This window comes from Doryrhamphus excisus, linkage group LG1, assembly GCF_037039965.1.
Source record: "Doryrhamphus excisus strain RoL-2023G ecotype Guam linkage group LG1, RoL_Dexc_Guam_v1.1, whole genome shotgun sequence".
NCBI classification, from domain to species: domain Eukaryota; kingdom Metazoa; phylum Chordata; class Actinopteri; order Syngnathiformes; family Syngnathidae; genus Doryrhamphus; species Doryrhamphus excisus.
The window spans coordinates 18,249,969-18,274,993 of NC_136357.1; the positions used below are offsets into that span (position 1 = coordinate 18,249,969).

A 25,025-nucleotide genomic window follows, 5' to 3' on the forward strand; every position below is an offset into this window, starting at 1 on the left:
CGACACACACACACACACACAGCAAGCTTGAACCCTGACGAACAATAATCTCTAACACTCGGCCTTTCAGATCCAGCAGCTGCGCCAACTGCAATGTTCACGGCAAACAATGTTGACAGCGCAACTTGTGCATCTTCTGCTTTTTCATGATATAAAATGTAAAACATTTTCATTCAAGCAGATTTTTGGTGTGTTTTTTTATATCTCCCCACACAAAAATAATAATTTAAATAAATAATTTATAAATGCGTGATAATACATATTTTCACCTTCGCTAGTAGGCTCAAAATATAATAATAATAATAATACATTTTATTTGTATAGCACTTTTCAAAAATGGAGAAAAATGGAGTTGAATAAAAACAATTAAACAGAGCAAAAGATACGTTAAAATACAACATTCATTCATTTAAACCAGGGGTCTCAAACACGCGGCCCGCAGGACACTAGTTTGAGGCCCCCGCCTTGATATGAAAGTTTAATGTTAGTGCGGCCCGCCAAGTTTGATATGGATGCTGTATGGTATCATGTACCCAGAAATAATTATTATGTTTGATTAATGTTCATGTTAAAGGTTAAATAACTGTTAATAGTTAACCTCCCTATCCGTGTGGAAGTGGTACGTTTTTGGCTATTTAAGTTTAAAGGAAATAACTTGAAGGCTACCGTTTAGGTCGCTAGCTCTCTAGTTAGCGAGTTAGCGTCTCAAGACCTTGCAGTTGTGCAATATGTTGTAAATAAAAAGAGTATAAATGTGACTATAGTCGTGTTTTGTCATGTCTACAGGGCTCTAATAATGCTTTGTTCATTTTAATCTGAAAAAAATAATTTGTCTACCCACCAACTATATGTGGTTTCTTAAGTTTTTATTATTTGCCGTTTTATTATTATTATTATATTTATTTATTACTGATTGATAGATTTTCTTTACTCTTGATTTGTTTATTTTTTTCATCTTATTTTGTGTAGAAAAATAAAAAGTAAGATATTTGAGAACAGTGGAATGTTTTATCAGAACTTTTCTTGTAGAAAATTGGAACCAAAGCGAAGTTTCTTAAATTTTTTTGTTTTTAATAAATGTGTTTTTTTTTGTTTGTTTTTTTTTGGAAAACCTGATGCGGCCCAGTCTCACCCAGACCCAGCTCCAGTGGCCCCCAAGTGAGTTTGAGACCCCTGCATTAGACGTTACCAATGCTGTAGAAAACCTAACACAAAAATACTAGAGCTACTTACCATTGAGAGACGTCTTGAGAAACTTAGGACTGTCCAGTCTCTACTTCAGGATCGGATTTGGGTTCCAACTCATATGGCTGTATGTTAAAAGATGATATTTTTAAAAGATAGAAAGTTGGGTTTGCAGCTTCTGGAAGTCCTCCAAGCACGCTAACACAGCGAGCCATAGGTGGAATACATAAAAAAAAGACGAAGCACGAAATCCAAAAAAATACAGCTGAATAAGTGCAGATTCTGGAAGAACTAGAAAGCTTTCTGTGTGGGTTATTGTATGTAGCTGCTCTATAGGAGTCCACAACTCAATACAAAGGGCCAAAAAATAAGCATAATAAATAGTCAAGTTGCAACAGGACAGACCTGTTCAGATCCGGCACATGTTTTCCAAAACAAAGTGTAGTGTAACATTTTTATGATTTTAATGTAAATATGTAAATAACAGGTTATACATGTACCCACAGTATAAAGCAGAGCGGTGCTCACACAAAGTCAGCTGACTGATGTCATATGACATCTATGAAATGACAGTTATGATGGTGACACACAACCAACACTACCTTTGCAATCGCCGTAATGGGCGACCCTGATATAGCATATATGTCCATTCATATACTGTATTTCTTAACATTGTTTTAAAACCTAATTTCCAAAGAGTGGCGGCTTTTACTGGGCTGTGGCGTCCTACTACGGTCCTTTACATGGCGCAGAAAAGCATGTCTTTGAAACGTGGGAGAAAGCTGGAGTACGCACGGGCAGAATATGCAAACGCCACGCAGAGATGCCCAACTGGGAGATCCACTACTCACCTTGCCCTCCAAAGTACAGTGGGGGCAGCTTATGCTAAACAAGCCCAAACACAATGACAGTCAATCATTGTCCATTTCAGAGTGTGACGGACCAGAACCCCATAAACTGATTCTGACTGTAATATCAGGCCAACTTGCAAACAAAAACAGTAAAGGTTTTTTTTAATTAATGCAATAATAAAATAATGTACTAAATATGTTATATGTACTAATTAATCCCAATCAATGCCTTCATTTGACACAACTACTAATAATACTACATTTTGTAACCTTTTTTTTATTTATTTTAAAACATTTACAAAATTACAAATGGCCCTAAACACTTTCATTTTTAATTTACTCACAATGACTGGAATATTTGAATAATTGAATGGAGCCATTAAAGTTAACAAATTATTGAGACAACCGCTCAACTGTGTCATTTGTGGACTGACAATCCTGGGAATTCTGTTGAGTCGACAAAAACAAAAACAAATAAACTCACCCTAATTAGTTTGCTTGGCTAATATTTGACCATAAACAATGGTTTGATCCCTCGGGAAAGAAAAAAAAAAGCCAGGAAGTTGGAATGTTGGAATTTTGCAGTGAAAATGTTAAATATTTGAGGAATATTCTAGACATTATATTTTAGACATGTCACACTAAATCATAGTTAACAACAGCATATTGTTAAATATTAGTTCATATTATTATTGAACTAATATTTTGTTTTTCTTTATGCAGTGCTGTTGCTGATGTTATGTGTCAGAAATGTATAAAGAAGCATTCATAATATGTAGTAAAAGTATGTATGTAATAATGTAGCTATTAATATGCATGTATGTATTTTTATTTATTTTTCATTTTTTTATTTTATGTATTTTTTATTTTATTTTTTTTATTTATCACCCCTTTTAGTCAGCTTTATCTATCAATCAACACATCAATTACAAACACATGTCCGTGTGTGATAATGTAAGTGTACCTTTGAGGTGGTTCTACCTCCACTTAATGAGCAGTTTAACCTTTATAGAGATTTTTTTTTTTACAACAAACAACTCAAGATAATTACTTTCCTCAGCTAATATTTGATCGTAAAACAATGACACGATTCCCTTGGAAAATTTTTCAAAAAGGGGAGAAAAGAGCTCCATTTGAATCACAGGAATTGAAACGGTTGAGGACTTCTGTAGTCATTTATTTATTTTTTCCTCATTTTATATTCTCATACAATCTGTCCATAATAGCTGTTTTGTGGTTATTAAACTAATTGGCATTTGTCTTTTTTTCCATAGTTTTATCGCAATTATCTGTTATCCGTGACAAAGTGTATATATTCATCAAATAATTTGCTATCGGTAAACTTGAAAACAAATATCAGGACGCCATCTTGGACGCCATTGTTATTTTCAAACAACTTTATTGATCACGCTGGGAAAGCGACTAGCAATTATTTACACTTGTAATAAAGCTGACCAAATTAGTCGTTTCTTCATCCACTAAGAATTGAACATTTCCTCCTTAAAGTTTACAGCAAACAAATAAACCAAACCCAATTACGTTTTTTGGCTAATCGTTAATCGCAAACTATGACGTGACTCCCTTGGAAAAAGTCCCATCAAATCTCCAACTGAATCACAGGAAGTCAAACCTTTGGATGGTAAAAATGTTGGAATTCCGTCTTGAAAATAGGGAATATTTAAGGAATGCTCTCGCCGACTGTGAGTGGGAATCCCTCAAAGTGGGAAAACTGACTTCCAAAAGTCTTCCCATCACATCCGAGAAAATATACCCAGGGTGAAGATACGAGTGTGAAAAGGAATCGGAGAATCTTACCTGCTGGGAGTCGCAGGTGGAGCAACAGTTGGCTTCCTTTTCTCTTTTGTTCTTGCTTTTGTTGGATTTTTGTTGAATGTACTTTTTGCCCCGCAGCTACTCTTCGTTTGAAGCCGGAGGAGGAATGTGTGGAATTAGCCGTGGTATGACATGAAGCAACGAGGAAAAAAGCAGCAGAAAAGCCCAGGCAGGAGGGAAGGGAAGCAGGGGAGGCACAAATGACCGATCACTACGTCATCACGGAGGGGTGGAAGTGAGGGGGGGGGGCTAAGTTTATTGTGTCATCAAAAACTATTCAGAATGTTTATTGAAATAGATGTTCCTTTTTCTCTTTTCAGTGATGTAAATGTGCATTCGAACCAACTATTTGCCAGCACCTTGTTTCACTGCGTTATTGTGTCAATGAATCATTTTAATAGCTTCTGCAAAAAATGATTAATGTAAATACGTATACGTATGTATATGTAATATGCTGTGCATTTAGCAGAAGATTATATACCGTGTTTTGGATTCATTTATTTGCAATATATGTATTTGGTCATATCTTATACAAGTCTTTGCTTACTTTATATTTTATACCCAAACTCAACTTGTACAACAAGTAAAAAAAAACAAGTTTTATACACCACTTTTACCTACATGTGTATAACATTTGTTTCTTATAACTATTATTTAAATTTCATATTTATGTATATCTGTCAGTTTTTTACCCCCTTTTGTCTACGTTTTTCTATAGCCAACCTAACTTTACATATATATGTATTTAACATTTGGAATAATTTAATTAATAATTTCATTAATTAATTAATCGGACGTGGTTTTTTTTCTTCTTTACATTTTTTATCTACTGGAAACTCCTAAGTTTAACATTTGAACCTTATTTGCAAAGCTGCAAAATACTATTGAACTATTCCGCCTCCTGGTGGTGATATTACGAATTACATCATGCAATGGCTGTATCTGCAGTCGACAGCTTGTCATACTTATATTCATATTTTTAGTAGAGCCGCTTCTCCTTCACATCGAGAGGAGTCAGTTGAGGTGGCTCGGGCATGTAGTCCAGATGCCTCTCGGACGCCTCCCTGGCGAGGTGTTCCGGGCATGCCCAGCCGGGAAAAGGCCCCGGGGCAGACCTAGGACACGCTGGAGGGATTATGTCTCACAGCTGGCCTGGGAACGCCTTGGTGTCCTCCCGGTGGAGCTGGAGGAGGTGGCCGGGGACCGGGAAGTCTGGGCTACCCTACTGAGACTGCTGCCCCCGCGACCCGGATAAGCGGAGAAAAATGGCTGGATGGATATTCATATTTTGTGGTTGAAAATATAGATGCATTTCAAAATTATTATTAATTAATGATTTATGAAACACTACCCTGAGATCATTGAGATGTACAGCAGATTTAAATGACATAATTCATCTTCCAACCCGACTCTCGCACAGAGCAGAGAGAACATATGGAAAACGCAGACAGGAAGATGATTCCACTGACTTTATTGACTTTATGGAAAGCTACTACCACACAGGACATTCTTCTTCATTTTGGTGCTCATCACACAAATTCACAATTAGCAGTGGTGTGCTCACAAACAAGCAAAGTTTGTTAAATAAAGCCTATGAACAAACTACAGGAGGTTTCTCTTTGCACTGAAAAAGGAGATTATGTATCTAAAAAAAGGATATAAATTAACTTAAAGCCTCCTGTTGAAGAAGTTGTACTAAGTGTCAAAACTTCTATAGGAAATACTTGGAATGCTTAAGAATGATTTGTTTCCCGGGAATGTGAGAAGAAAGTTGCTGAAGTATTTACACCTCATTCCAAACGGGAGGTACGCACTCTGAAACTGGAAGATGCCCTAAAAAAATTACTGGAAGGGTCCTCCAGTACCTCCAGAAAAGGGTCACTTCTTCGAGAGGAATTTCATCTTGTTTCCTTGAAAAAAAAATAAAGAAAACATCTTAGTCTGACGTTTAAAACAAAGGCCCTGCTGCCCATACAAAGTCTCACCTAAGCCTTTCAAGAACTTGTTGACCCCTCGCTGTTCGCTGCCAGGAAGCGAGTCCAGATATTCCTGCGCTCTCACCTCAAACAGACCTGGAATAGATCGATTTTATTACACCTGAGGCTCAGAGCTACACATATTCACATAGAAAGGCATACACAAACAAATAAAATAACGAAGCAGCTGAGCCTTCCAAAAAGTGCAGGGGTGCAGTAGAATTAGCATGCTAACTTTGTCAACCTGGGAACCTCATTCCATTCTGTGAGGCTTCAGAATCAAATGCACAAGCTAACATAACAAAGTTTGGCCTTGGAATTCTGGTTTAACAAATATTATTATACCAAAGGAGCGGGGATGCAGAGATATTGATGCTAACTTTGTCAACTTGGGAACCTCATTCCATTCTATGAGGCTTCAGAATCAAATGCACAAGCTAACATAACAAAGTTTGGCCTTGGAATTCTGGTTTAACAAATATTATCATACCAAAGGATGCAGGATGCAGAGGTATTGATGCTAACTTTGACCAGCTAAAGGAACCTCACTCCATTTCACCAGTCAGTGTTGGTATTAGTTTCCATCCATTTTCAAAGGCATCAAGTGTAATCGAATAAGCGATTATACGCCCTTCCACTTTCATGAGGAACAGAGCTAACCCTCTTCACACGCACATGCACAGGCTAAATGTAACAGAATCAAATAGGTCCACCCATTTTGTTGCAAACGATGGCAGTACCAAGATTTTGGGGATGTAGTATTGAAGTGCTAATTTTACTTAAAGAACCTCACTCCATAGTAAAAAAATGTCCTGCTATTTCGTTAGAGGGCAGAATTCCAACGTTTGCTCCAAGAAGATCATACATTCATTTTCCAACAGAGGTTCAGAGGTAAACCTTTTTCCATTCAAACATAAGCTAACCAGCTAGCAAGATAAAGTAAGACCAGTCATCTGAATACCGAAAATAAAAAACTAATTTTATTTCCACAGCAGCCTGTTTAAGCGGCAAACATTATGCTTATTAATTAATTAGCAAAAATTATATTAAAATTCTATAAATACATCAAATATTGCATAATGTATGTAACAAAAAGTAAATATAATAGTAAAATAAAATAGTATAAAAATATTTCTATAATAATAAAAAAGTATAAATAGTACACATACATAGTAAAAATACAAATCAGTAAAATATTTTTATAATATAAAAATTCCAATTCTAAAACGTAAAAGTATTGCACTCTCTGCTGGTCGGTGCTGGTCCTTTACGTTTGCATTGCGAAGATAACCTCATCTTCCTCACAGCCAAAATGTGGAACAATCAGAAGTCTTCTTATATCTCAGTACCTCTGAGGCCTTGTCTGCGCAGCTCCCGCTCCTGGATGAAGCCCGTAAACATTTGCGTCTCCATGAACACCTCCAGGAACCTCCTCAAACTCTTGGAGGTCACTGCCTTACGGAAGGCCTCTCGCTGAAAGGAGGAGGAGGAAGAAGGCATGGTGGGCGAGGTGGGAGAAGAGAGGGACGACGACTCCTCCTCCCGCTCAGCTCCGCCCATGAAGAGCGAATAATGGCCGACCATTTCCACAAAGAAGCGCACAAAAGCCTCCGACACCACGGCGCTGAGGGAACTGGAGTCTGGGAGGAGATGGTGCGGAAAAGAAATGGTCAAATATCTCTGATATTTTTTGGAGCTGCGTAAACGCTGGTCAAGAACCATATAACGGGGGAGCTTTGCTGTTTTTGAGAATACTTCAAAAAGGCTAGATCAAATATATAACAGGAGTATTCTGCTGTTGTTCAGAACATACTGAAATAACACCAATTAAAGATCTTCTAAATCAGGGGTCTCAAACACGCTGCCCGCGGGCCAAATGTGGCTCGCAGGACACTAGTTTGAGGCCCCCGCCTTGATATGAAAGTTTAATGTTTGATATGGAAGCTGTATGGTATCATGTACCCAGAAAAAATTATTACATTTGATTAATGTTCATGTTAAAGGTTAAATAACTGTTAATAGTTATCCTCCCTATCCGTGTGGAAGTGGTAAGTTTTTGGCTATTTAAGTTTAAAGGAAATAACTTGAAGGCTACCGTTTAGGTCGCTAGCTCTCGAGTTAGCGAGTTAGCATGTGTCTCAAGATCCTGCAGTTGCGCAATATGTTGTAAATAAAAAGAGTATAAATGTGACTATAGTCGTGTTTTGTCATGTCTACAGGGCTCTAATAATGCTTTGTTCATTTTAATCTGAAAAAAATAATTTGTCTACCCACCAACTATATGTGGTTTCTTAAGTTTTTATTATTTGCCGTTTTATTATTACTATTATATTTATTTATTACTGATTGATTGATTTTCTTTATTCTTGATTTGTTTATTTATTTTTCATCTTATTTTGTGCAGAAAAATAAAAATTAAGATATTTGAGAACAGTGGAATGTTTTATCAGAGCTTTTATTGTAGAAAATCGGAACCAAAGCACTGAAAAAGTTTGTATATTTTTCTGTTTTTAATAAATGCGTTTTGTTTTTTTTTGGAAAACCTGATGCGGCCCAGCCTTGCCCAGACCCTAGCTCCAGTGGCCCCCAGGTAAATTGAGTTTGAGACCCCTGTTCTAAATGGTAGGAGGACAGCTGTTTTTGAGGACCTCCAACAAAAACATTTGTCAAAGATCCGCTACAGGTACTTCACAGCGCTGAGCAAATGCTATACAAAGATCAAGTATATGTCAAGACAGGTGCACGCTCGTGTTTTTAAGGACCTACTGGGACAACCATCATCAAATTCTGCTGTTTTTGAGCACCTGCTGCTAAAATACAAGTCAAAGATTCTCTATATGACAGGAGTATCACGCTGTTTTTCAGGACCAAGTACATAATGCTAGTCAAAGATCCTTATATGACAGGGCACTCTGCTGTTTTAAGAGATTTTGGCCAACAAAAAAAAACAAAATACACACACAGTCAAAGATCTTCAACTGGTACCTGGCAGAAGGACTATGCTCCTGCTAGTCAAAGATCAAGACAGGAGTGGTCTGCTGTTGTTAAGGATTTATAGGAACAGCAGGACTCTATTTCTCTATTTTCTCTATTTCAGATTTTAGAGGACATACTGCATGCTAGTCAAAGATCCTTTACCTAACAGGAGCTGTTTTTAAGGGACGACTTGAACAACACAAATCAAAGATTTTCTCTATGACGGGAGTAATCCACTGTTATTGATGGCCTACTACAAGATGCTAGTCAAAGATCTACATGTCAAGACAGGAGTGTTCTGCTGTTTTTAAGGGTCCACCGGAACAACACTGATCAGAGATTTTCAAATTGAAAAGAGTACTCACTCTCCTGGTTTTGAGGAAAAATGAGAAAAATGCTAGTCATTAACTTAATGCAACAAAAGTGTTTGGACGCCTTTAAGAACCATCTGCAAAAACACGTCTGCTGTTTTTAAGGACCGACTGACTGGAGCAACACTAATCAAAGATGTTCTACAGCAAGTTTTTTTTTTGTTGTTTTGTTTTTGTTTTTTTTGTCCCGTCCAGCCATTGGGGCAGATAGTATTGTTGATCTAAATGCCCTTACATGCTCGACCAGGGGTGGGCAAACTTTTTGACTCGCGGGCCGCATTGATTTAACAAAATTGACGGGGGGGGGCATACTATACATTTTACACGTAACAGTCCACCTGGAATTATGATCATGATCCCAGGTTGCATATTATTAATAATAATAATACACTTTATTTGTATAGCACTTTTCAAAATACTCAAAGACGCTTTACAGAAAAATGGACTTGAATAAAAGCAAGTAAACAGAGTAAAAGATACATTAAAATACAACATTCATTCGTTTATACGCAGTTAAAACATGGGTAAAAGCGGGGCACAGCAGTCAAGTATAAAAGTTCATTCATTCATTCATTTTCTACCGCTTTTCCTCACAAGGGTCGCGGGGGGTGCTGGAGCCTATCCCAGCTGTCTTCGGGCGAGAGGCAGGGTACACCCTGGACTGGTGGCCAGCCAATCACAGGGCACATATAGACAAACAACCATTCACACTCACATTCATACCTATGGACAATTTGGAGTCTCCAATTAACCTAGCATGTTTTTTGGACTGTGGGAGGAAACCGGAGTACCCATAGAAAACCCACGCATGCATGGGGAGAACATGCAAACTCCACACAGAGATGGCCGAGGGTGGAATTGAACCCTGGTCTCCTAGCTGTGAGGTCTGCGCGCTAACCACACGACCCTGTGCCGCCAGTATAAAAAGTTAGACATTAAAAACAGATTTAAAGAGGTGGGTTTTTAGTTGTTTTTTGAAACTGGAAGGTCAGGGCAAACACGCAGCGAATGGGGCAAAGAGTTCCAGTAGGGTGGGGGCAGTAATGGAGAAGGCCCTGTCACCCCATTAAGTTTAAATGAAATACTTTGGAAAGAACGGGCGGGCCGTATTCTAACACTTGGCGGGCCGGATGTGGCCCCCGGGCCGTAGTTTGCCCACCCCTGTGCTAGACAGATTTGCTCTGTGTCAGGAAAGGTGTTGGCTACAACTTCCCTGTACCATGAAATTTTATTTGCCGTTATTTGATGTTTTTGTTATGCCATTTGGAGCAACTGGACCGGAGCAAGAAGAATAACAGAAAAGAAGAAGAGAAAGGTGGGGGGGGGGTCAACAACAGTGACAAACAGAACAGTTAAATGTCAATGATGGCTAAGGGTCACAATGGAGATGATATGAGTGTAATGAAACAGTCCAACTTACCAGTAGTAATAGTAACAATGAAGACATGAACCGTGATAGTAAACACAATTACAGCCATACGGTTACAGTAATTAAAATCTCACTGCTTGACATCATTATTACTGTAATAATAGCATACCAATAGCATATAAACATCAGGGATAAGATGGTAGATTGTATAGAGAAGCACCCATGTGCTGTGAGTGTCCATATGGAGGTGTGTTGTGTATGTGAATGCGAGTGTGTGAATGTGTAATTGTCACTGAGAATGACAAAAGGAGAGAGACTGCCTTCTACCACCCAGCAAACCCCGCCCCGCGCAGCCAGGTCAAGCCCCCACCACCAGAGATCCTCCGGCCTCGTGGGTGTGGGCAAAGCCAGGGCCGACTCCCCAAGACCCGCCCCCAAAGCAATTCCCCGAAGAGGCCAGCAAGAGGCCACGGAGGAGCAATCCCAACCGGCAACAGGGCGCCAGCAGGCCGGAGGAGAGCCGCACCCCTGAGACCAGCGGCAGACCATACCCCACTAGGGCAGAAGGGCATGGAAGGCCACACACCCGTGGGCACAGGGGAGCCCCCGCCAGCCGGAAGGGAGCCCGCCCACGGCCGGAGGCGCCGCCCCCCGCCCCCCACACACCCCCAGGAAGTAGAACCCGGCCCGCCCCAGGTAACCCCAGGCCTGACCACCGACATAGGACCGCCCCGGCCAGGACAGAAGAGGCCCGAGAGAGGCACACTGCCCCATGGAGGACCGGGCGGTATAGATGGAACGCCCTGCGCCAGACCCCTGCAGAGCCCCCCCCCCCCCCCCCCCCCCGTATATCTATATGGCCATATACCCACATACACACCCACACACACATATACATATATATATATATATATATAATTATAATAAAACTAATCATTATTTATCTAAGTATTTAAAACAATAAATACATAAAATTATCTCAGACACACGCGCACACCCCATCCACTCAATACACACACACGCAAGCACACACTGTGGACGACCCCGGGTGGGGCGTCCGGGGCATCACAGGGCGGGGGACCCAGGGGTCCCAGACCCACAACCAGGCCCCGAGCCCAGGGAGGTACGGACCGCCAAGGCATAGCACCCCCAGACTCCCCTCGACCATGGCATCAGGGCTACGGCAGTGTGGCAGACAAAGGAGCGGGTGAGGGGAGGAGGCCCGCACATGAGCAAGCGGAGGGGGCGAGCAGGGGAGTGGTGAAGCGCTCCACCGCGCCGGCCGACACCCGCCGGGCAGCTCACCCCCGTGAGGGAGAGCCATAGCTCCAAGTCATGGGGAGGCCAAGCACCAGAGCCGAGGAGTTAAGACCAGCGCAAGGCCACCGACGGACCCCACCATCCACCGGGAGGGCCAACCCCCCCCCGCCCCCAGAACCAGCAGCGCTCCACCCACGTACCGGAGAACCATCCCAGACGAGCCATAAGGCAAGACTGGGGATGGGCAAAGACAGGGACAGCGATGCAGCAGAGCATAGGACCAGTGGCAGCAGACACCCAAACGCCCGGAAGAGCACCACCCCCCCAGCAGGCCCCACTCCGAGGAGCATGCTCCCCATCCTCACACGCCACCCAGGCCCCCGTCCCCATGAGCAGGATCAGGCCCCCTCCCAACACACAGCCCGGTCCCCGCAGCAGCCACCACAGCGCAACAACCCCAAGCCACCACCGTAGACTTCAGGCCACCAGCAGCGCGGACCCCACCACCTGGAGGCCGGCCAACGCCCCCCCAAGGGCACGTTGGCGCCCGCGACCCAGGACAGACCCAGGGAGGTAGCGCCAACCATGACCCCAGGGCAAGCCCCGGCGTCAGCTGGTTCCAGCGGGACCCCCGGGAAGGCCAGGCAGAACAGACCAAAATATCCTGCAGCCCAGGGCACCCCGAGCGAGCCGCCAAACCCCAGCAGCCAGCGGGCCAATCGCGGGGGTAGGTAGAAGGCTCTCCGGTCCAGCCCGCTACACCTGTGTGTGTGATGATGGTATTGTGTAGATTGTGCAATTAAAAATAGGCCTGCCCCGTATGGCTGACCTATGTGTGTGGTGTATGTGTATGTGTGTGTGTGGAGGGAAGCTGAGCAATGGTGGGTCTACAGCAAGTTTTTAAGGCACTGCTGTAAAACATCTAGTCACAGATCCTCAATATAATTGATGACCTACTGCAAACATACTTGTCAAAAATTGTCAATCGCTGTTTTTGAAGGCCCTGCTGCAAAAACACTAATCAAAGATCCTCTTTGTGACATGAGAGCTCTGCTGGGACGAGCGATGTGAATTCATGGGCCAGATTTAGCCTGCGTGTCGCCATTTCAACATTCCTGCCGTCGTGTCGCTCACCATTGGGGAGGTCTCCTTTCTCACCAGCCAGCTCCCTCCTCTTCTCCAGCACATGTTCCACAGCTGCCTGCAGCTTGTGAGGGAGAATGGAGTCCTCGTCGTCCAGCTGGAGGAGACAAACATGCTCAAAGTCTGCCACTTGTGTGCATCACATTTATGGACGCATTGTTTTCCATGTCTCTTACCTGCCGGAGGAAGCGGCTGTTGCCGAGGTCGACCACCAGGACCTGCGGGAGACCCAATGTCACTTCCTGTTATTCTTCTGTTGGACCTTCAAAGCATCAAAGTGGTCACACAAATGACTTTCTATGTTCTTACTTCTTCTATCGGAAGCTCTTTCAGGCGAGGCAGCGAGCTGGAGAGGAGTCCCACGATGAAGGGGGTCGGGGTGCAGACGATGTCCAGCATGGAGGGCGGGAGCACGGGAATGTACGTGTGCTGCCAGGTGAACGGGTAGAGGAGCGCCACCACGGCGTGACAACATTGTGACAAGGTGCTGCCGAAGACAAGGCGTCATAAACAAGATACACAGCGGTGGGAACAAATTTGTCACACTTAAATGTTTCAGATTGTCAAACAAATGTAAATGTTAGTAAATGACAACACAACTTGTACACAACATGGAACAGTGGTGAACCTTCCCAACCAAAATCTCATTTCAGCCAAGAGGTCACAAAAGACCCCACAACAACATCCAAAGAACTGCATGCCTCACTTGCCTCATTTAAGGTCAGTGTTCATGACTCCACCATAAGAAAGACACTGAGCAAAAACAGCCAAAAGCACTGCTGAACAAAAAGTACATTTAAAACTTCTAACATCTTCTAAAATCTGAAACTTATCTAGTGCGATACTTCTATGATGACATCACTCTTGGAGGTGGTGCACATCAGACACCCTAGTATTGTCAAACAGTAGTAGTGCAGCACTCATTTCTACCACAAGGTGGTGGTAAATTGCACTACACTCCTGAACTGTCTTTACCAGCAAAGCCGTTGTTACAATTAGGCCACACTTTTAACTTCATCTACTCTCGTTTTATTCATTAAGGCAACTGATTGAGGACCCCAAATTTCCACAAGTGTGGTATTATGATACCTCTCATTTTATTGTGTTTTTATTTAGTCCTGAAGAGATTGAAGCTGAACCAGGTGTGAATGAAGTGGCACTCTTGTTCGCTCCAAAGCCCAACTCCACTCTGGCATCCATGACAGTTTTCCAAAGGAGAAGCGACGGTTCCCAAGGCAACCAATAACACTGCAGCATTCCTTCCGCTTGCACTTTTTCATTTCTTTCATATCTTTTGTTCAATACGAGTCACTCCCTCTGGACAAGGCCACAACTAACGTATGCAAATAAGGGAGACAAACCTGAGTTTGTCGGCGGTGAAGATGACCCTGCGCTCCAGAAGCAGGGAGGCAAACACTCGGAGGAGGAGGCGGAGACTCAGCGAGGAGAAGAGACACTCAAAATCCACATGTTCCAGGCGAGAATCGGACGGCCGGCACAGCTCGATCACCTGCAGCCGGGACGATCAGTGAATCTGCAAAACTACCTGACTATCTGAAGTGTCCTTACCTCCGTTCCTGAGCCGGGTAGGAAGTTTTTGACAGTGATGGTCCTCCCCGGAGCGGGAAAAGGAGCTTCCATGATGCCTCTCATGAAGGGCTGCACCAGAGCAGGGGAGATAGCGCGTCTCTTTTCCACCTCGTCCAGGATCTTAGAAGATGGAAGCAACATCAGAGGAGTGTGTGGAGCCGCCTGGCTTGGCCCAGCAAGGTGCACTGTATTCAGGCACACACTTGTTGCAGCCGGTGTGACGGCACAAAGATCTCTGGCAAACCTTTTGCACTTTTCAAATACTGCGGCGCAAGCATTTCCGGTGGCTGATATTTGCTCAACCATTTTGGAGTTCTGTGTTAATTGCCTGGTGTGGCTGTTTTTGGTGAGTCTGTTTGTGTTTCCCTTTTGTATTAGCAGCTTTAGCTAGTTGTTATATGCCCTGGTTTTGAGGATTGTTTTTTGTTTCGTCCCCAGTTTTTGTTGAGTTTTATTGTGATCCTGGAATTTGATGCTTGATTTTTCTTTGACCTACCAATGACCTTCCAGGTATTTTCTTTGTACACTTTGGTTACGTCCCACCTTGCCCTATTGGCTGTAATTCAATTGAATAGGTGTACCCAATGCTGTGTCTCAGTTGGTGGCGGAATGTTATTGATAAATGTTGACACTAGTTCATTTCTGTCACATTGGAAGGAGGTTTTCTTGACCAAAGCACTAAAATAGAATTTACTGACAACAGCTCAAAAGGACATGGCCACTTTAAGGCTTTAAAGGGCATAATTGTCGGCCAATTTATGTCCCTCTTAAGCAATGGTGTGCGTAAACAGGCATTTACAGGTGGAAATGCCTGTAAATCTTAGTTTCCACTGCAGTAACCACATCAGCTGCAGACACACATACAAGTCCTACAAAACAAAGCTCCAAGTATCCTTGTGGGAAACAAGACCGCACAAGGAGTGGGAGTGGCGCTGCGGCCACAGAGCTTGGCAATGCTTTTAGTAGGATCGGTATATGTGCAGCATAGCGGTGAATTGAAAGCATTTTCTCTACCTTGGAGAAGAGGTCAAAGCAGCCCAAGCGACTGACGATGCAGTAAACTTCTGGGAGCCTCCGGCCTTTACCGCTGGGCTGTGGACAACCAGAGACAGAAAGAGAGAGAGTGTCACATACATGATCACAGGGTGAGAGCAATACCGAGACAAGAGATAGAAATATTTCATATTGCAAACTTACCAGTAATCGTCTGCAGTAGCCAAATCGCCGACTTCCGTCCTCACCAGTCAGAACAAATGAAAATGTCTCACTGGAGAAAAAGACAGCAACTTAATATTCAATTTTACAAACTAAATTTTTCTGGCCTCAGTATACGGCCATATGCATGCAAGACAAAATATATATGTAGTATTCTGGCCACTAGGTGTCAGTAATATTCCGTTATTGAGGCAAGACATTAGCATCATGGGCTGCCGTGGCATGTCCGACATGATAGAGTGAAAATATGTTCTCCTCCCATTTGGTGTGGAAGTGGTACATTTTTGGCATCTATGTCCTTCTTTCCCAGTCCATTTTAAACCCCTTCTTAAGCTTAGAATAAGTAAATAAATTGGAAGCTAACTAGTTAGCATTCTAGCTTTAGGGTTATGGTTTGTTTTTTTACATTTTTGAGGTACCAAGCCATTCAAGTAAACATATTTACATGACCTGCTGGTATGTATGTAGATGACTGACCCCTCAGCCTCCTCAGCCCTCCATTTGCATTTATTTTTATTTAATTATTAGCCATCACCTCTGCAACAACATGAGAAACCTCCAGGAAGGACACACTAAATCAGTACAGGCAAACAGCAGCCTGCGGGCTACAACAGGCCCGCCAAAGGTCTTTTCCAAATAACTTCTTTTTAGCTGGCAACATGACTTGCAGTGCGACTGCAGCATGCTTGAGTCGCACAGGGACCAATCATATGCAATTTGTAGCTTGCACAAAAATGTTTGTTTATTTTATCTAAGTTTCATGTTCATCTTATTATTCTTCTGTTAGTAAGCTGGGAAACACTCCCTGTTGTTACTATACATCCGACACAATGACACCGACCTGGGGAAGTTGTCGACAGGCGCCCAGTCTTTGGCGTCGGGGAAGCAAAACTGAGGGATGACCTTTAGCTGGTCCTCTGTCTCCCGCATGAACTTGAAGTTCCTTTCGAGCTGGATGGGGGAAAAAAAGGAACCTTATCATTATATATCCTCCATGATAACTTGTAATAGCAATCTTTTTTTTTTTTTGATAGGTGGTTTCACTGGTTGTGCAAATTAGAGGTTAGGTTTAGCACGGATGGAAAATGTAAAATTTTTTCTTCCATGGACAAATATCTGCCAGGTGTCATAAACTAGCCGATTTGGGGGTTTATTTCAAGAATTATTCAAAGAAAAGTGCAAACCAGATATTTTACTCGTTCAGGGATCCAGTATGGATTTTCCAGAGCATTACATTATGATTTTATATTTACAACCTTACCATGCTAACACAAGTACAATGATAGGAAAAAGTGTTTGCCACCCTCCTTATTTCTCTTTTTTTTTGCACATTTGTCACACTTAAATGTTTAAGATCATCAAACTACTTCAAATATTAGTCAATGACAAAACAACTGCACACAAAATATAGTTTTTAAATTAAACTTTTTACTATAGAGAAAAAAAAATTCAAACCTGCATGGCCAATGTGAAAAAGTGATTGCCCCCTACTGCAATCAAACGTTTGCCGTAACTTGCAATGAGCACTGTGGAGGACTTCGGGCCCACTCATCTTTGCAGAATTGTTGTCATTCAGCCACACTGGAGGCTTTTCCAAGATGAAGCACCTTCTTAAGGTCACGCCACAGCATCTCAATAGGATTCAGGTCAGGACTTTGACTAGGCCACTCTGAAGTCTTCATTTAGTTTTTCTTCAGCCATTCAGAGGTGGACTTGCTGGTGTGTTTTGGATCATTGTCCTGCTGCAGAACCCAAGTTGGTTTCAGCTTGAGGTCATCAACACATGGTCGGACATTCTTTTTCAACAGAATTCAAGGTTCCATTGATCACAGCAAGTCTTCCGGGTCCTGAACCAGCAAGATAGCCCCAGACCATCACACTACCACCACCATATTTTACTGTTGGTATGATGGTCTTTTTTCCGAAATGTGGTGTTACTTTTACGCCAGTTGTAATGGAACACACACCTTCCAAAGAGTTACATTTTTTCTCGTCAGACCACAAAGTATTTTCCCAATGGTCTTGGAGATCATCAAGATGTTTTCTGCCAAAATTGAGACAAGCCTGAAATGTTCAGTGGTTTTCGTCTTGGAACTGACCTTAAGTGAGGCAAGTGAGGCCTGCAGTTCTTTGGATGTTGTTGTGGGGTCTTTTGCGACCTGTTGGATGAGTAATCGCTGACCTCTAAGGGTCATTTTGGTTGGCCGGCCACTCATTGAAAGGTTCACCACTGTTCCATGTTTTCACCCTTTGTGGATAATGGCTGTCACTGTGGTTTGCTGCAGTCCCAAAGTTTTAGAAATGGCTTTATAACCTTTTTTTAGACTGATAAATCTCAATTAATCTCAGCTGTGTTATGTTTTAAAAGGGGGGAATCACTTTTTCATACACCTTTTCAAGATGGATGTTGAAGGCTGCTGTTATTCATTTTCTGGCCTCTCCTTTGCTAAAAAAGTACCTTTAAGTTTGTTTTGTAGTTTACCTTGAGAGGGAACTGCTGTGTGACTTCAGGCAGGTATGGAACCCCAGCTTTGGTCTTGTGAAGGGCCACTACGATAAAATACTCAAAGAGTTTTCTCTCCTGCAACTCTATCAGATCCCTCTCCAAGGTACGGTACCGCCCCGTCTGCCTCAGCATGGACTGGACCGACACCAGCCTCTGGCTATGGGCTAAAGGAAGCCAAAAAAGGCATGAAATGCAAAGTCCTTGTCCTGTTCACATGTGATAGTAAAGTGCACTCCCACCTTTTAATTTCTCTTCTGTGTCACTTTCTGACTCACTGTTCTCATCTGTCACTGCATTTGAAAGAGACAACATGACAAAAAGAGATGATTTGTTTTCACAATATCTCATTTGGACGTCAACAAGTGAATCCCTCACCTCTTCCCGAGCTGGATTCAGTGGACTGCGACACCTTCTTCATGCGCTTTTTACCTCGACGAGCCTCAAAGATGCCATTGATTTTCATCACCATCTGGAAGGGGGATAGAAGCAAAAACATGTTTCACTTTCAACAAAAAAAGGCCGGCTTCGCAACACATCTTAAAATAAAACTCTGCCAGGTAAGTAACCATCAGTTATCTACAGATGAGGGAGCTGCAAGATTAATTGTACAGACATGATCGAAATAGACTAACGTAGCATGATACTGCTGATGTAATTTTAGCACCTAAGCGCTCATAGCTATGTTCATGTTTTGGCCTCCTGTCCCACTCTTAAATATTACGTTGTTGTATTCCATGTATTCCACTGTATATGGACTCTGTTATGTTGGACAAGTGTAGAGTTAAGTGTAAATGTAAGTGTAATTTAAGTCAGAGGAGGAAGTGGCCGGTGTTGATTGAGGACTGTTGCTAGTAGCGGATTTGCTAGTAGTATTGAAGATAAACTTACATAAATGTTTGCGTAAATTTATGTAAACTTACCAGATATGTTCCTCTAGCGCCACCGAGTTCCCAAATCACTGCTTTTTTCTTTACATCGCTATATTCTTTTGGTGAAATAGCTCCGTGAAATCTGACACAGCAAGTGTAGTGTACTGATTAGCATCCTGTCTGTTCATTGGTCGATCAATGAAACTCCTACTGATTGGTCTTCGTCAGGGCGACAACGATCAAAATTATACAATATTAAAAAAATTATATATATAAAAAATATATTTAAAATATATTCATTCATTCATTTTCTACCGCTTTTTCCTCACGAGGGTCGCGGGGGGTGCTGGAGCCTATATAAAAATATAATAATATATATAAAAATAATAAATAATCAAAAAGCAATAATTTATTAATAAATACATTTTTGAAAAACGCGTCAATGTTCCATGTTCCACCACTGAGACTTTATTTAAAATAGTTCCAACATACTTCACCGTTGTCCCTTTGCGGTTCGACTATCGTTCCCTCACTTTATCACTGTGTTGAAAAATCTATCATTTAATAATTGATCACTTTTTTTGTTGTCTATGGCCCATTTTTAGTCTCAATAAATTGAGACATAAGTAATATATGTAGTATTGTGGTGACAAAGTGTCAGTAATGACACCAAGCATTGATGAAACATGACATTACATCACCATCGTCCTCAGCCATGGCATGTCAGAGATGATAAAGAGAACAAAGTTATCCTCCCATTTTGAGTGGAAGTGGTAAGTTTTGTCTTTCTTCAGCACAATGTTAGAAACCCTTTCTTAAGTTAAAAATATTGGAGGTTAACTACTTAGCTATGCAGCCTTGGTCTTCTATTGCGTATCTGTTGAGATGGCAAAAACCATAAATGTGTTCCCTGTGCTCAAATGATTCAATTTATTAATCCTACCTTGCGGAAATTCATTAACTGTGATAAACGAGAGATGACATGATGATATGATATGATGATATGGAATAATACGACTTTAATTAAGCATCTGTCCTGTGGCACACTATACCTTGGGGATTTTCCTCCGCCGCCGGTTGTACGGGTCCCCAGAGAGGCACGGTGTGTCGTCGGGGCTGCTGGGTGTGGAAGGGGGACTGATGCGAGACGGTGAGGACATGCCAGCATCCTTGTTGGTTTTCCGTAGTTCTAGAACTTTGAAGCTGCGTCGCTCTGAGTTTTGTCTGAAGAAGCCTGGCTTGGAGGACAGCTTTTGGAAAAATGACAATAGACATGCATGAGAGTGTCATTTCGTATAAATGTCTGGATGTCCAATGTCATACCTTAGTTGGAGTGTCAGGAATGGGTGAAGAGGAGGCGGGTGAGACACATTTGCTACCAAGGCAACTTCTTTCCAGCTCTATGTCTTCGTAGGGATTCTCCTTGCATGGAGGATCTTCAAAAGAAAACAGACACGTGGATTACTCTGACACCTTCAGAGTAGCACCAGACATCGAGTTGACAGTACGGGATTCTAGCTCGATGCCTCTGATTTGGTGGACCGTGGTGCAACTCAGTCAGATCATTCCTGCTCAAGATGTGCAAAGAGCAAACAGACATGGTGGCGTGCTTATTCAGCTCAATGTGGCAACGCTGAGCATCAAGCATTCCCGCTAACACCGCCAAAAGACATAGTATTTTCCTACTTATTTTCATTACGCTTCACTTTAATTTATACCCTTTAATAGAATAACCATCTCCCAAAGTAGTTTTTTTTTGACGCAAACACTTATTGGAGAGGGAATATAAGACTTCTTTTTATGTAAGAAGTTTAAAAGAAGCGAGATCAGAGACAGGAAATGATATGGCAAGGGGTGTCATCCAAGAATATTTAAGCACGTACTTTGCGTCCAATCCCAGTGTACTGATGTCATCCCTATGCTGTTATGCATAGGGATGTTATGAAATGTGATGGATTAACAAGCAATTTGAGTGCTTCTTGTATCTCATCTTCATTGGAAGAGTGTAAACACGTGTCTCCTTCACTGCTGCTTTCTTTCTTTTTCTATCTTTTGTAGGATTTTTTCCCTCTGCAGCTCTAACCAATCCATTCACCAGATGGAACCGGTAGGAGTGATTCTGTGTGTATCGCATTCACGGGAAATCAACACAGCATTTTTTTCACATCGCTCAAGCGCACTGTCATAATAATCTATGGCAGGGGGCCACTTTTATGCATTTTGTGCAGTAAGGACACTAAAAGCAATGCAGTGTAGGTCAATACCTACAAAACAGTAGGTAGTTAGTGGAATAGACACCAAACAAACTACAATAATGGCCTCCGGGCCACACTTTGAACACCCTTATGGAATGTTTTGATCTGTGCGCAATGTGGCTTTGCATCAGTCTCCCAGGAATGTTCCCGGGATGCGCGTCCTGATGACACTTGCTTTTCCACCACATCTGGAAACACTGACAGACATGAAGATTTTATAGTACATGCACAGCCGATTGAAGCCAGAGCCAACCTTCTATATTTGACTTCATCAGGTTGAACGCACACGTCTGCACATTCTAATGCCAAGCAAGGCAAAAGCTGGAGAAAAAATAGTGGATTAGATAACTAGAGGCGCATTAAAACAGTAGAGACGAAGAAAAAAGAGGAAAAATGGTGTGCTGTATTTGTGTTAGCAGTTAGTAGTTGGGATGTGCCAGTTATGAATGAGTCAAGCTTTTTTTGTATCGGGACTCACGCCTACGCTTCTCCTCGTTAACTTGTTCGCTGTGGATGGAGCAGGTCTGTGAGATTTGCAGGTTATGAGAAGAACTTTGAAGTGAATGCGTTGGGGGATGGGAAGCCAGTGGAGGTTTTTAAGGACAGGGGTAATGTGTTGACGAGAGCGGGTGGAGGTGAGGTTGTGAATATATTGTAGTTTGTTGAGGGTTTTGGAAGGTGTACCGTAGAGAATACTGTTGCAGTAGTCCATTCTGGTTGGGATGAATGCATGGATCAGGGATTCAGCGGCAGAGAATGTAAGTGATGGACGGAGTCGGGCTATGTTCTTAAGATGGAAGAATGCAGTCCGGGTTAACTGTTTGATGTGGGGTTCAAATGAAAGGGTGGGGTCCAGGAGGATACCAAGGTTGCGGATGAGCGGGGATGGAGTGAGGGTGGCGCTATCAAATTGAAGATAGAAGTTATGGGTGGGTGTTGGGATGTTTTTGGGACCGATGATGATAATATCTGTTTTGTCACTATTAAGTTTAAGAACATTTTGTTCCATCCAAGTTTTGATATCAGCTAAGCAGTTGGTGAGGGTGGAGTAGATGTTGGAGTTGATGGAGGTGGTAGAGATGTATAGTTGAATATCATCGGCGTAGCTGTGGAAATTGAGGCCATGTCGATGGATGAAGGATGTAGAGGATGAAGAGAAGAGGACCAAGCACCGAACCTTGGGGAACACCTTGAAGTAAAGGGGCTATGGAGGAGGAGCAGCTATTTATGTGCACAAACTGTTGACGATTGGTGAGGTATGATTGGAACCAGGACAGAGCAGAATCGGTGATTTTGAGGCTGGATTTGAGATGGGACAGGAGGATGGAGTGGCTAATGGTGTCAAAGGCTGCGGTGAGGTCTAGGAGTATGAGGATGGTAAGATGGCCGGAGTCGGAGGAGAGATCATTGGTGATTTTAAGAAGAATTTTGACTGACTCATGGGACTCAACAAAAACTGTAGTTTCAATGACTCTTCAAAGTGCTCGACAAGCATCATCAGCTTCAAAAATAGACATTTTTTATTGGCATATCCATCTTTTACCAGCTTAGCTTATGATTGTAATGGCTGAGGTCATTTTGGAGTGGGAACCTCAGAAAGGCCCCTGGGGTTTAAAAGGTTACAGGACATCAAAGATGGAAGCTATAAAGTGTGCGGTATCCCTCAACTATAACTAAGCTTAATTGCAGCAGTAAAGTAGTCATTGCATGCCAACTGCAGAGGAAAATCTAAGACGCATTAAAGCTATTATGTGTCAATAAAATGGCCGCTGTTGGCAGTCCCCCCGTGTTACGTTATGATATGAAACAACAGGCTTCAGGTGGGGTTGGTAAAACACTGCAGACAATAACGCAGGAATCTAGGTCGGGTTTCGGCATCATCTAATTTTTTTAATAAAAGCGGAGCAGCATGCGTGCCTCTAAATTAAAACCAGGGCAAAGCAAACACAAGTTCACTTCTCCAACGACACCCCCGCACCCCTGCCCCCTAATACGCAGTTACCGTTCAATCCACAAGGAAATGCTTTCAATGTAAACAACCACTCTTTGTTTACCTATTATGTCCTCGTAGACGTTCTCTTCCGATAAAGTGCGTGTGAGGCTCAGGCGGGACTGAGCGTACCAGTCTACCCTGCAGCCTTCTGCAGACGACTGGAGGAGATCCTCAAACTCGTAGGACTTCCTGGAGAGGACACAGCACAACAGGGAATATTTAGGCGAGGTAGCCAGCACTTTACATTGAGCCAGGGCTCAAGTGGACAAGAACTGCAGTCTGCCAATTAGTGATCCCTGGCCTGTAGTATTGTCCATGGTGTGACCTGTGTCAATTTTTTAAATTGAATGTCCTCTGCATGCTTTATCATTAATTGTAAGCCTAATGGAGATGTTACAGCAATACATTATATTTAATAGTATTATCTGGGGTTTCTAATTTGAAATAGCAAACAAAAGACTTGACGCAGCACACTTAACGAAAGAAAGGGAGGCCTCTGAATATGGAATGTAACCCATCCCAGCCAAGCTTCTAACAAGAATCCAGGCCACTGAGGGAGGAGGTGGGGTGGGGGAACAATAGATGCTCTCTAATTCTGTGAAGTCTTGGAAGCTCCAGTTAAGGTCTACATTACACGTTTCTTATTGTGCAAGTCAGTCCTCGATAACATATGTGCCATGGAAAATGGCCTGTGCACATGCGTTTTGATGCCAAGGTTTTTTTTTTTTTTTTTTTTTGACATTGTTCACTACATCTTCCTCCAGTGACGCTCTGGAAGACGGAATGAGTTATGTGTACATTCCTCACATCCAAACAGTGAGCTAATTCTGTGGGATTGAAACAGGGTGATGTCACACTGGTGCTTCTGATTTACAGCAGATGTCTTTCAGCAGGCTTGCACAGGTTAACTCCAGATCCGGGTTCAGTTGGAGACAAATACAGTATTGTCCAAACAATGTGGTTGCGTTACTAATACTTGAGCATTAGTCATGTGGGCTGTTTAGACCAGTCAATTATTTTCTGTCATGGCCCCCAGGGGATAGAAATGTTTTCAGTATTTTACAAGAAATGGTTTAGACCAATGGTCTCAAACTCGCGACCCGCGGGCCAAATGCGGCCCGCGAGATGCTAGTTTGAGGCCCCCACCTTTGATACCAAAGTTTAATGTTGAAATGACAGCTTAAAGCTGTGTGCACACCGGACACAATTAACGTGATTTTGCCCCGCCCATACTGTTACCCTACCCTGTTACCCCGCCCTGTTTTGCTTTGGATTAGCAATGAAGCTAAAGGCTTATGACGCTGGGTACAAATAAATGCAGGAAATGATTTGGAATAAAAGGGAAAATACACGTCAAGATAAAGCATCTCATCAAACATGTTGTTAAAGTTACGACGCTGCTCCCAGATGGAACTGAGTACGATGCTAACTTGCTAATTGGGTAAAATTATTACATTTAATTAATGTTCATGTTAAAGGTTAAATAAGTGTTAATACTGTACATTTGAATCTGAAAAAAATTATTTCTCTACCAACTGTATGTGGTTTCTTACGTTTTTCTTATTTGCTGTTTTATTATTATTTTACTTATTTATGACTGATTGATTGATTTATTGTCTTTATTCTTAATTTT

At 42.3% G+C, this 25,025-nt stretch overlaps 2 protein-coding genes across 3 annotated transcripts in view; both read right to left on the reverse strand.

Moving 5' to 3' along the window:
• The window catches only part of tead4 (TEA domain transcription factor 4), a 50,813-nt gene extending 46,831 nt beyond the window's left edge, over positions 1-3,982 (reverse strand). The window contains exon 1 of the mRNA XM_058076404.2: positions 3,852-3,982. The gene's annotated coding sequence lies outside the window, so the exon portion shown is untranslated. The remainder of the gene's footprint in view (positions 1-3,851) is intronic.
• Positions 3,983-5,319: 1,337 nt separating this feature from the next.
• The window catches only part of LOC131130925 (DENN domain-containing protein 2A), a 48,144-nt gene continuing 28,438 nt past the window's right edge, over positions 5,320-25,025 (reverse strand). For both annotated transcript variants that reach the window (XM_058075088.2, XM_058075089.2), the window contains exons 4-20: positions 23,454-23,581; positions 20,468-20,580; positions 20,197-20,394; positions 18,651-18,744; positions 18,515-18,565; positions 18,252-18,439; positions 16,611-16,720; positions 15,752-15,821; positions 15,569-15,646; positions 14,534-14,674; positions 14,326-14,474; positions 13,274-13,451; positions 13,141-13,182; positions 12,956-13,061; positions 7,195-7,485; positions 5,855-5,941; positions 5,320-5,779 (exon numbers count right to left, since the gene is read on the reverse strand). In XM_058075088.2, coding sequence (XP_057931071.2) covers positions 5,748-5,779; positions 5,855-5,941; positions 7,195-7,485; positions 12,956-13,061; positions 13,141-13,182; positions 13,274-13,451; positions 14,326-14,474; positions 14,534-14,674; positions 15,569-15,646; positions 15,752-15,821; positions 16,611-16,720; positions 18,252-18,439; positions 18,515-18,565; positions 18,651-18,744; positions 20,197-20,394; positions 20,468-20,580; positions 23,454-23,581 — 2,056 coding nt within the window. In that variant the 3' untranslated portion in view covers positions 5,320-5,747. The remainder of the gene's footprint in view (positions 5,780-5,854; positions 5,942-7,194; positions 7,486-12,955; positions 13,062-13,140; positions 13,183-13,273; positions 13,452-14,325; positions 14,475-14,533; positions 14,675-15,568; positions 15,647-15,751; positions 15,822-16,610; positions 16,721-18,251; positions 18,440-18,514; positions 18,566-18,650; positions 18,745-20,196; positions 20,395-20,467; positions 20,581-23,453; positions 23,582-25,025) is intronic.